Raw genomic sequence first — 12,538 nt, forward strand, 5'->3', positions numbered from 1 at the left:
AGAGAGAGGCCGAGCCGGACCCGGGGGTGGCGAGAAAGTCCGTGAGCAATGTTTAATTGCGCCGTCTTTGATTTCTTGGAGCCCGCGCTGCCCGCTCGGTCGGTTCTGCTTGGCGGGACGGAAAAGCAACGTGATGGACGGCAGGCGTCGGGTCGTACAAGGACGATCTGATCTGGGGGAGGAGCCTCCCTGCCGCTGGTGTGTGGCGGGCGCGGTACCATGTGTGTGGGCACCTTATGCTGCTGCTGCTGTTGCACGATATGGCATGGCATGGCGGTGCCGCAGTCCAGGCCAGGTCAGGGCAATGCGGCGTAGGTTTGCAGACACTGTGTTCGTGCCATATTAAGCATCGAGCAGGAGGGCTTGGGGTACAGTACAATAGCTCGGGTGCATGCACGTTGGGTCTGGCGCTCGTTGATCCCACAATCAGAGTGACGTTGTCGCGCCCGAACTGTATGGTCTGGCACTATATGGGGGCCACGGATCATGAATGCACGATGTACGTTGCGCGTACTAGGTAGTATGCATGCACTGCGAAGTATGAACCATGTAAGTGAATAGTCTGGTAGCCAGGGCTCACCAACGGCAGCTGCGCATCTGCAAGCCCATGACTTTTTTTTCGAACGAGTGCCGCCGCCGCCGCCCCCCCTGCAAGAATGCCAAAGACACGACATTACGAATCTGGCAAAGCGGGTGGGCTGCGTCAATGGGTGCCCGATTGGCTATTCTGCCGCCTTCCCGGGGAAATCGCGTTACACGACATGGGAGACGGGGCTGCCGTGATGCTAGCCGCGTTCGCCTTTTACATGGTCCGGTGCGGGGCGTACCTCCTCAAGAGTGTCTCTGCAATCTTTGTTTTTTTTCTTGCCCTTGGTGGGATCGTGGCATACATGACTGTACGCGAGCGGCATGGGCCCGAGGGGCGATGCGCGTTATTCGGGACCGGCATCGTCAATGGAAGAGCCGGTCGAGAACGAAGTTGACAGAGACAGAGAGACAGGGAGACAGAGAGGAAGAGATGAACAGAGGGAGAGATGAACAGAGAAGGATCTGCGCTCGTATCGTGAAAGTGAGCGAGGTAGGGGCAGGGGCGATGCTCGGCGTCACCGCCGATGAGCACGACCGAAGCCCCGACGATGTTGATGGCCAGACGCGGAAGACGCCATCGCAGGGGGCTCTCGGCAGTGCACATGCGCCCGCCCGGGGAGGCGTCGCCAAGCATTGCCAGTGGCAAGAACTACCTAGGGTCAGTACTAAGGTAGCCTCGCCCAGGGAAGGCAAGGCACCTGAGTACTTAGTAACTACTAAACCTCCTGCTGCATCGGGGCGGGCAATTCTGATAGCCGAGTGGAAGGAGAGGAGGAGAAAGAGGCAAGGTACCTCGAATGGCGCCGAAATAAGGAAAAGGAACCTGGGTTGGTTTTGTTTTGTGACCTAGAGGTACGTACAACTAATAAGCTGCCGGGTTGCGGTGATCTTGTGCGTTGTGACTTCCCAGAGTGGCGATGGCTGGACGGCGGCGCACTGACGGGCGGGCAGGGGCGACCAAGAATGATGAGCGGGCGACGCTTGATAATTGATGAGCGTCAAGATTGATTGACCAGGAAGCAGCGATGGAGGATGCGTGCCGAGTTGCCGACGTGACGGGGCAATGGTAGTCTTTGACGGCAAGAACCCAAGAGAGCTCTCTACCCACCTCAGTCGTAGCTGCCTTTTGCTCTTGTTGCGTCCCAGGACAATAGGGCACTATGCATAATCATTACTTGTAGGTGTACAGTGATGCTACCCAATATATGCAGTATGGCAGGGTAGGAGTACCTCACCTAACTTAGTAAGTTAGTGAGTATAGTACAACGGGTGGGCAGTATCGTGTAAGTGTGAATGCATTCGTACTCTGTGCAATCACCCACCCCCATCGCGATTTTCGCTCATCAACACTCCCCAAGTGACCCGCCGGTTCGCCATCGTCGTCGTCGACACTGCTGGCTGGCTTGTCCATGCCCACTCACTCGTTCGTTTGTCGTTCGCTCGCCCTTGCTTGCTTGGGCCGCCCCCCTGGACCTCCCTTCAGGTCGTCAACCGCCGCCACTCCATCTCGACGACCCCTCTCGTCGGTCCCAAAAAAGCAAACCGCTTTTTAGCGGGGACGGGGTAGGGGGCCAGCAACAGCAGCACCAGCACCAGCACCACCTGCAGCATCATCATCGTTGCAAGTCGTCGTCGTCGTTGGCCCCCTCCCCCCCGCCCTCACCCGCATGCGAGCTCAAGCACGCGCACATGCACGCACAACACACGCAATCGCGCTCCAACGTTGGTTCTCTTCCCTACCCCCCGCGCCCCTCCCCGTCATCCCTCTCTCTGCTCCGCTCGTGGCCCCGTAACTGTGCGGTGTGCTTTGCCACAATTGTAGCTAGCTTAGCGAACGCTGGGCGTTGCTCATCGAAGACTGCATGTGGCCAGGGAGGGGGAAACGCCTCACGCGCACCCGCAGCGGCATCCGCAGCAGAGGCGGTATCAGCTGGGGACGAGGGTCGATGGGGATCCGCATGCACACACACATACACACCATCGTCACCGCTAGCCATGGCCAAAGATAGGTGTCTGCCTGCAGCCACCGACTGGTCAGCGGCCACCCGCCCTTGATGCCACGCCGTCGACAATACAGCACAGCACCACCAGGCCCATGGGCTGACTAGACATGGGCTTCGCAGCGCTGCTAGGTACAGTACAGTACGTGGGCAGTACTGTACCAAAAGGTCGACCGACACGCCAGCACCCCGGAAGCCGCTGCTTTGTTCCTCTCGTGGCCCCGTACGTCCCCGGCCAGCTCGCTCCCGCCTGTTGGCAGTCGTGCCAACAGTCGCAGAATCCAGCATTTTGCCCTCCACCAACAGCACCAAAGGCAGGATGGATGACCTCAGGGATAACCCCCTTGTCCCAGCCCAGGCGTGCCCCCATGGCGCGGACACGGGGTAGGGCAGGGCTCATCATGATGGGCACACTCCTTTCTTTTCCGTCAGAGTTTTCCACACCTCTACGATGCCCAGACTGGCCTCGTGGTTGCTGACGGTGCCTCTTCCTCCACTAACGTCCGGGGGCAACGACGTTGGTATTGCTTCGTCCCAGGCACGCAGAAACTAGCCGCCGCCCCTGGTGGACGAAAAAGAAATGCTCCTTCAAAGGCCGCCCGCAACCACGGTACTCGGCCGGCCGGCGCAGACCGTTGTCGAGGGCTCTCTGGCCGTCGTACCCAGTTATTAGGCCGATAGAGAGGTCCCTGCCCCTGGCGTTCATCAGGCCAGAGTAACAGGTCAGATGTCTTTGTTTCTTTTCCCCCTAATCATCGTCACTGCACGTACAAAGTAGTACTGTACACGCGGCACAGCACAACTGCCTACGAGGTTTTCATCATGCCCCCTTCTCTCTCTGCAATGCAGATCGCATTGCGCTTCGACATGAAGCAAAAAGCCGCCGCCGACGGCGCGAGTTATCGGCAATCCACCTCTGGCCAGTGCGGCGGAGGCGTCGCTCCTGCTGCTGTATGCCGCCGCCGCCGCCGCCGCTACGACTCCCGTAGAGCATGGCGCCGCACGTTTGCTTCTATAATTACGGCGAGAGGCGTTTTGCTGGGTCGTGTCTAGTTGCAGTTTCTCTGAGTGCTTGGGCCAAGAGCTAAACCGTACGTCGCGATGCCTCGAACGACGGGGCAGTCGCAAAGCCAAATGACGCCCCGTTCCAGGCAGACAAGCAATTTTCTGCGGTCCGGTACCGCTGTTTGCTCTCGACTCTGCTGTATCCCGAGCGTTTTGATACGACTCGTGTCGGCAGGTCAGGCTTGCGTGCTTCGCTGCGCTGCGCTGCGCTGTCGTGAGCTGAGCTGGGGTCGAGGCCCCTCCCGCCCCCAGCCAGGCTGGTGGTGACGGAGGGAACCATTGTTCTCACCGGCTTACAGAGAGAGAGAGTCCCGAGGCAACGGAAACCCTGGCATATGGCACATCCAAGGATACAACCCCCAGCTCCGTGGCGGAGGGGACCCGATGATTGCCCGGCCATGGCCCTGTGTCAAAGTATGCAATGCATGTCCGCCCGCCCGTCGTTTCGCGGCTGCTGGTGCTGACTCTGGCACAGGCCGGGCCTCGTGCCCGGGCCCCTGATGTTAGTAGCAGCCGAAGCCGCGAGCGAGTCGTTGTCGCCGTCGCCGTCTTGGACGTGGAAGCGAGGGCGGGCGGCGGTGGTGCGTGCCGCTGGGTGCCACGGATCGTCTTGTCTGCTTTGTCAACAACAACAACAGCAGCACCCAGGGCCGCAACGTCATGAAGGCGATGCCGCCCCCCATCCCTCCCAGTGACGCTCGGCGCGCGAACGGCGTGGAGCGAGGGAGGCTGTTGTTGTCGTTGGTCGGCGGGCCGTGCGACTGGTGAGTCTTCAGGATCGTTTTCGGCCAGAGATGAGATGATCGGTTGTCCCTTGCTTGCAGAGGACTCCTCCATAGCACCCATGTCGGGCTGGCGCACACCACGGCCACAGAGGGAGGGAGGGAGGCTTGCCAAGGGCCAGGCGGACGCCGTTCGCGCGTGGCTGCTGCCAATTCTGGCCGGCTCTTCATGGGCCGGAGTGCGCCATGCCGCCCAACAACAGAGGGACACAATTCGCATTCAGGCGTGGGAGTCTATTGTCTCCCCGGGGGCCCCCTCGCGCAGATGGCTACCCCGCCACTAACCAGATGGAGACGAGATGGAGTGGCGCTCGACGTCGAAGTGGCTGGCCGCGGAGCTGAGATGAAGCAGACAGACGCGACCGACTGACTACTGCCCTCGCGCCTCTTGCGACCGCCGCTCTGCACGGCATCGCCAGCCACGCTGCGCACAAGGCAGGCGGCTCAATACTGTACATACATACGGCCACGGCATAGCATGTGCGTATACATGTGTGCATGCAGAGCACGGGCTGGGCAAAGCAACGCTGCACTGGCGTGGACGAGAGAAAGGCGCGCCGGCCTCACCCCGCCCAGTGCTTCTTTGTCTCTCGCCCGCCGCAGGTACCGTTTCTGTCGATTTCTGCACGACGGCCCACCGTTGCTTCTGTCTGCCCGTCCGTCCGTCCGTCCGTCCGTCGTGCCCTCGCTCGCCCTCACTACTAGGCCCACGCCGCGATGTCTTTCTTTGTTGGTCGTGCTGGAGGGACTGGAGCTGCCCAACTGCCAACCGCGAGCAGGGGGGACACACGGACCCCCCTCCAGCCAAAAGTCAAGACAACAATCAATCGCGCAGCCCTCTTTGCCGGCTCTATCATGCTGATTCAGGTACGGAGTACATGCACCAGGTCCTGTGCCTGCGTGGGCACCGCTGTAGCTGTACGCCGCCGCCGGGGCAGCAAAAAGAAGAAACACGGTGCATTAGCAGCCCAGCCAGGACACCTCGCTCTCACGCTCTCACACGTCTTGTCAACCGTCAGGGTCTCGACACCCGTGCCAGGCCAGACAGATACAAGAACGGAACCACCCCTCGTCACCTCCCTCCAGTCGCTGGCCTGCTGTTCTGTGTCATCCTGTCGCCACCAACCTATAAGCGGCCGTTGCCTCGCGTGCTCGCCGTCATCATCACCACCCTTGGGCATCTCCCTCGCTACTTAACTCACATCCTCCCTCTCTGCCTCCTCCCGCTCCTCGAGCCCCTCCCTCTCTTGCCTTGCTCTGCAGTGCTGTGTCGTCGCTTTGGATCCGTACCGAGCGTGAGTAGGAGCATTCGGCCGTGACCTCGAGCTTCTGTCTTATACGCCCACTCCAGTCAAAAGGGGGCAACGGCAACCACCACCACCACCACAACCACCACAATGATGTATCCGACGACACTGGACCACCATAGCGGGGTCTCACCAACTACAGCCGGCAAGATGGGCATCAAGGCAATCACACACTCGGAGAGCCTGCCTCCTCGAAGAAGCCTATCCAGCGACCTGCCTTCCCTCTCTTTCCACCGATCCTTGATCCACCCGCAGACACCACCCGAGTCTACCTCGGGCAGCCCCCGGTTAAAGATTGAGCGTATGTCTCCTCCTGCTGCTTAGCTCGCCTAGATTAGAGTCTTGAGGCTCATGACTTCTCTTCCAGCCTCGTCGCTCTCGGGCATCTCGCGAGATTGCTCCCCTCTTCCCAGCATCGCCCGCCTCAGCTCGCCCAGCAACCCCGTGTCCGTTAGACTCCCCAGCCTCGAGGAGTTCGACCAAGGTGTAGAAGCACTCGCTCGGTCTCATGGCCCCGCGCGACCTTACACGCCGCCCTCGCCTCTCCCCAGCCTCGGCCGGGGGCCCGTCCTCCCTCACCCCATGCCAGCTCTCCACGGGTACGCACCACACGAGACGTACTCCGGGTACCAACATCACGATCCTTTCATGCACGGCTCGTCGAGCATGGATGGCTATCCCAGCCCGCCTCCGGATGGCGAGAACCGACATATAAATCAAAAGTACACGACCGAGGAGGGCGACTTCATCATCTACGCCTGGCACGACAAGAAGCTCAAGTGGCAGCGCATCAAGCAGGACTTCGCCGCAATGTTCGGGAGGACACCGGAGCGGACCGTCCAAGGCCTCCAGGCCTGGTACTACCGCATGAACCAGCGCATCCCGCTCTGGGACCAGGATGGCTGGCTGATTTTCGACAACGAGGACGACCTAGAGCCCAAGTACATCAGCATCAAGTGCCGCGAGAGGGACAGCCAGGACAAGCCTATGGAGCCCCTCGGCCTGGCCCAGCGATACCCAGAGCGCGCACTGCACTACTCGTGGGTCGACCCGGAGCTGAAGCGCAAGTGTCAAGACTGGGGTGAGTGACTGTCGGGCCCCCTCAAGACAAACGTATATGCTAACGGTACTCCCTTCAGCTGCGAAGCGATCTATGCAGTATAGGGAACGTCGGGAACGCAGGAAGAGAAAGGAGCAGCGACGTCTCAAGCTCTAATGACTGAGGCACTGCCCACTCCCTTGATCACACCCTCTTCTTGGCCCACAAGGCAACGACCTACTGAAATGACGTGCTATGCAACGCAAGCCGCGCCGCAAGACGACTGCGCGACACCTTACTGTATAATACTTTCACGTTTGCGTTCATACGCTTGCGTTACATTTTTCTTTTTCTTTTCTCTTTTTCTCGATATTTTCTTTTCCAAGCATCATATATTCTTTCACCTTTCCTATGTGATGGGAGAGCACGGCTTGATGAGAGCGGCGGGCATATAACGATTGTGATGCGGACTAAACTCTTTTTGTTGGTGTTGGGGCGGTTTTTGCGGTCAGACGCGAGGGCCCTTTTCAGGGCACCAGGACAACCGGGCAAGCTACCGTCTATGACGAGGCTGCTTTTCTCCGTCACTTCGACCTTGTGTACTATTACAGAGTTGAGAGAGAAAGGACCCGTGGGCTGCAGAACCCCGCGGGGGTGGGGGGCCGCGGGTGCGGTGGTTTCCCCCACTGCAACCACGAAGCAAAAAGCATAATGAAGACGGGTCATGAAGCACGATGTTCTAGATGGTATGACGGAACCGGTTGGCTACCTGATTTTTCTGGGTGTGTTCGAGAGCATATGTGGCCTGCTTCCAGGGACGAGGGCGAGTGGAGGACGGGGCCAGAGAGAGAGAGAGAGAGAGAGAGAGGAGGGTTCTAGGCCCCTCCACTTGCCCAACCCCGAAGTATCTGGCGTGTACAATAGAGCGAAGACAACGAAAAAGAAGCATTGACTACGAGGTGATCATGGCGGGCATGTGCCGGGTGGAGTTGGCGGGCTCGCCGAGCACGGTAGAAGTGGCCGCTGCCCGAGTGTTGTGCGTTTTTTTTAGACTCCGTGCGCGGCGGTGTCGGGATGATGAAATGTCAGAGGAGATACTTAACCTGCCTGTCGTCTGTCTACTTCTTGTCGTCTGTCTTTTTCTGACACATATCAAGTATACTCTCTTTCTGTCTCATTGTTCTCTGTCTCCGTCGTCACTGCCGAGCATCTCCCTTCGGGACCCACCTGGTTCCTCCCCTTCCGTCGTTACCTCCTCCGAAGTGCCTCTTCCCTTCTTGCCCCGTTCTTTGTCGGGAAAGAGATATTGAAGGGGCGGGGGGGGGGGGGGGGGGCAGCTTTGCTCAGCCGCCTTTGCCGCGGAACCCAACGCTCTGCGCGGAGGGGGAGGAGGGGAGGGGCGAGTCGTTGGGACGCGGGGCCGGCAGCAACAGCAACCGCAGCAGAAGGGGCAGGAGGAGGACGAAGACGAGAAGGGACGGATGGATGGTGGAAGGGAGGGGCGTGCGTGCACGCACAAGTTGGGAAACGAGGCGAATGAAGGACCGCCCAGCTACGTACAGTACGGACCGGACCGGGCTGAGCTGAGCTGATGAGTTGGGCACGACGGCGGAACGATGGGGTGAAGAGAGGCAGAGGCAGAGGCAGAGGCAGAGGCAGAGGGAGGGGGGGAGGGATGGGGTGGATGGAGAGTCTCTCAGGTTGCGTGCGTGCGGGGGGGGGGGTGAGGGCCGGGCTTCCGCTGCGCCGTGCAGTTGTAGAAAGGCCATGTGTGAAGGTGATGGGAGGTACAGTAATGATGAAAAACGTGGCGGCGGTGATGGTGATGGTGATGGTGGCGGCGGCGGCGGCGGCGGGGTGAAGCAGGTAGAAGCGGAAGGAGGGGGGTGTTCAGTAGTGAGCGGGAGAAAATAGAAGGACGAGAGTGATGTGCTGCCCAACGGCAAGTAATTGGAGGGGGAGGGGGGGGGGGGGGTTCTCTCTTTCTTCTTGTTCTCTTCCATGTCTCTGCGTCTTTGGCCGCCTACGTGGGTGCAACAAGTCCAACGACGATGCCGGCCGGCTCTTTGTTCTAGCTAACTAGCACTTACATATCCATACCTCTCTAGTACATACTTGGTCACTAACTACCTCACCTCATGCACGTCGTCGAGGGCGGGGAGGGACGGGGCGAGGAGGAAGGGTAAAACCGGGGGAGGGGACCGACCGGCCAACGGCCATCACGTACTTCGTTCCGTACCTACGGTTTACATGTACGTCCATGCAACGGCCGACACTGTGCAGCACGAACTAACACTTTCTGCAGGGAAACCGGGCGGGAAAGAAAATGGGGGGCCAAGACAGGCGAACCAATATGGGGGGGGGAGCGAGAGATACAGTACAGCGGGAGAGACAAAATCAACCAATTTGCTTGTTTGTTGGTTGGTTGCGCAGCATAACAGCAGAGTGGCGTGGCCACCACTGTAGGTAGTCCTCAATCAAAAGGGGGAGGGGAACTACTAAGCGGTGCTTCACCACCCTTTGGTACCTTGGTGCTTTACCTTGTAGGTACGAGGTGCTGCACCAAAGGATAGGGATGATGCCGTATTGTACGGTACGGCACGGCACGCACGATATTTGGTTGATTGAATGATTGGACAAGTGGCCTAGGTGATCTGTGCGACGGATAGAGGCCGAGGGCGGCCGGACGGACGGGCGGCCGGGCGGGCAGATCTTTGATGCCCGCCGCCGCCACTGATGTTGATGATGCTGCAGACGATGCGTACTGCAGCAATGGCGATCTAGGGCGGGAAACCGGGGGGGGGGCGCTCGTTGTGCCGGACGGTGCTCGCATACCTCTTTCGAGATGCGGTTGCCTAGCCTGCTCTGCTTCCATCCTTCACGTTTCAAGTGTCCAACATCCGCACAACAACTAGGTACCCAACATAGGCAGCCAGGCCTTGGGGCAACAGCGGCCTGGTCATGCGGGCTGAGAGTATCCTCACCAGAGGGTCGCTTCACGAGAACCACGTGGTGGCAACTCCCAGTGTGCCCACGGGAAAGTGCACGATTCTTGTATAGTTGGGCGTCTCCACCGGTCGCTCACAATCATTCAAGTTTGCGTGTGCGTCTCTTGAGACGGGGCGATATAATTCAACTAATAGGTCGTTGAGCGGCCTTGGACCAGCCGATACTCGTCCACAGTTTCGCCACTCGTGGCCCCCCAACCTTTCGTTGCCATCGCGTCGGGCAACGATCAATCACGGTAGTCATTCATCCCACCGCCTGTGGCGGCTGCAAGATAGGCCTCGGGGGATGTTGGTCCGTTGGTCCGTTGCCTGTCCCCCGCCTCAAATCGCGCTGCAGACAGATCATCATCGTTGGACGCCCGGTCTCGCAGAAGGACGCCCACCCAGGTTTGCGATGCGGGCCAACAAAAGAAGAGGGTGGCTGAGTATGGAGACTTATAATTGGGCCACCCAAGCAAGTTTGGCCTTGAACTTCTTCCCCTCCTGTGCATGGTTACACAGCCGTGGCATTTCGACAGCCGCCCGGCCCATGGCCGTTGACGGCGCGCAACTGTGCGCCCCGAAGAAAGCTGATGAGGGGGGCGTGTTCTGTGGCGGGGCACAGCTGTTGGCTCTCATGTGAGGGCCGTGGCGATGCATGCGCATGCATGCAGTCATGTCCTGTCCGCAAGCGCGCGCCCATGTATGTGCCAGTGCATTTGCTGTTGGGCCAGGCCGAATGACACGCAGTGTTTGTCACGCTCGCAACACGGGCGGCGACGACGAAGGATTCAGCAATGCCTACTCAGGGAAAGGCTGAGTGGCGTTTCATGTACGCCCGAATGCGCGCCATGCGCACATCGTCGTCATCGTCCTCGTTGTTCTTGAGTCTGACCTCCTCGTCCTCATCCTGCTTGTCTCCGTCACTATAGTATGCGTTATCAAACTCCTCCTCGTCTGAGGCATTGGTGTTGCGATAGAGGTAGGCGTGACGTCCAAACTCGTCGTCTGATTCGACCTCATCTTCAGGATAATCTGCAGTGTAGTGGTTCTCGGCTGTCGGAGCATGTTAGTTGGAATGCGTCGGGGCTGGTGGCTGATGCCCACGGGTCGCACGAGGAACTTACCATTCTCGTCTTCGTCTTCTTCATCGGCATCATCGTCATCTTCCGGCAACGGGCCGAACAAGAGGGCACTATCCTCGTCGTCGTCCAGGTCCAGAACGCCTATATCTGTAGCCGGCACGTCCGTGGATATGGACAAGGCAGGGACTCGGACGTATTCCTCAATGACCCAATCGTCATCGTCCTCCTCGGCGTTGTCGTCACTAGCATCAGTCATGGTGACTTCTGCGGACTCGCGGGGCTGAGACGTCTGTGCAAACTCAGGATGGCGTTCGTGAAACCTCTTGGCCGGCGCTTTGGGTTTGAAACGGGGCCTTTGGGCCAACTGCTTGTCCCGCTCCATGCCGTGGAGGTTTGCACCGATCTCGTCCAGGACCCATCGGTCCATGTCCGCCGCGATCTTATCCAAGTTGCCATCTTGCCTGTTCTTGATCGAATCGGGGAGCGGCCTATGTGTCGGGACATCTTTGGCGGAGTCGGTTGCGGCCTTCTTTCTGACCCCTGGGCGCTTCAGGTCCTTCTGTTGCACACCAACGGCTGGTCCATCCGTGGACGGCGGGGGCATCATGTCTGACTGTGTCACTGCTTCATGCACCACAGCAAGACTCTTGCGGGCCAACTTCTTTCTCCTGGTCCCCTCGACAAAAACAGCGGGGCCATATCGGTCCCGTTTGGAGACGCCGGCACTCTGCGCCTGGTTCTTGCCCGCGGACAAGGTTGCCGAACGCGACACTCGAAAGCGGCGAGGTTCCGCCAAAGCCGGTCGGGTAGGTGAATGACCGGCCGCAGCCTCGTCAGCAGTTGATTGATCGGCTACGGCCGCGTCAAGCGAGTGACGCACGGCCTGGTGCTTCTTTGTTGGGGGTGAGGCATCTTCGGGCCGGGATAGGTGGATGACGGGCTTGTCCGCACGGACGGGGTAGGCGGCTGGCTGTCGCCGCTGATAAGCCCAGTTGCCACTGCGATGACGCTTCTGAGAGGCGTCAAACTCTGGAGAAGAGGTCAGTCGGGGTGCGGGCGCGGTGGGAGGAACAGGGATAGAAATCATACGCAGGAACTGGACGGGCGCCTCGTCGACCCTCTTGCGTTTGACGCGGATGAGCTGGGGAGGGATGGACATTGCGGGCGGAGATGGCGCGGGCCGAGGCTATGGCGCCCTCTTCAGCTCAAACGGGGGTGTGCCTGCAACCTAACCTTGGGGTCGATGCCGTAAGAATGAAGCGCTGAGCTGGTCGGACGTGGTCGCAGGACGAGGTGTTGGAGGTTGACAGATGCTTGCTGGATGACGGGCGGGTTTTCCAGAAGGCGACCAGTGACGCCTGCGGGGCTGATTGACTGTTGCCATGCCATGCGGCAAGTGGGGCGAGGGACGAACAATAGGCCAAGTACGAAGTACTAATGGAGGACGTGAAAAAGCACTCGCATGTCGACTTGGATTGCGGTACGGAGTACTTTGCTGAATGGCTTTTTGGGCGCACCTGCCTCCACTTGGAGTTGGAGCTGGACCTGTAGCTGTAGCTGTGCAATATTGGGTGTCAAGCCTGGGGCAGGCGCGACCCATTGCCATTGATAGTATCAGAAAAATATGAATACGGCACCCCCAGCCTCGAGTCGTATCTCTCTCCCTTATTAGTAGTACAGTAACT

At 59.4% G+C, this 12,538-nt stretch overlaps 2 protein-coding genes across 2 annotated transcripts; one reads left to right on the forward strand and one right to left on the reverse strand.

Annotated features, from left to right (window-relative positions):
- Positions 1-5,832: 5,832 nt before the first annotated feature.
- Positions 5,833-6,958, forward strand: JDV02_000985 (uncharacterized protein; the record flags this gene model as incomplete). The annotated part of the gene is made up of 3 exons (XM_047981869.1): positions 5,833-6,043; positions 6,110-6,823; positions 6,882-6,958. 3 exons carry the CDS (start codon positions 5,833-5,835, stop codon positions 6,956-6,958), a joined length of 1,002 nt encoding a protein of 333 aa, XP_047837830.1.
- A 2,638-nt stretch (positions 6,959-9,596) lies between these two features.
- Positions 9,597-12,285, reverse strand: JDV02_000986 (uncharacterized protein). Its single transcript, XM_047981870.1, has 2 exons — positions 10,896-12,285; positions 9,597-10,824 (listed from the first exon to the last, which is right to left on the reverse strand). The coding sequence occupies exons 1-2, from the start codon at positions 12,010-12,012 to the stop codon at positions 10,574-10,576; spliced, it is 1,368 nt and encodes a 455-aa protein (XP_047837831.1). The 5' UTR covers positions 12,013-12,285; the 3' UTR covers positions 9,597-10,573.
- Positions 12,286-12,538: the final 253 nt, after the last annotated feature.

This window comes from Purpureocillium takamizusanense, chromosome 1 (genome assembly GCF_022605165.1).
Source record: "Purpureocillium takamizusanense chromosome 1, complete sequence".
Lineage (NCBI taxonomy): Eukaryota > Fungi > Ascomycota > Sordariomycetes > Hypocreales > Ophiocordycipitaceae > Purpureocillium > Purpureocillium takamizusanense.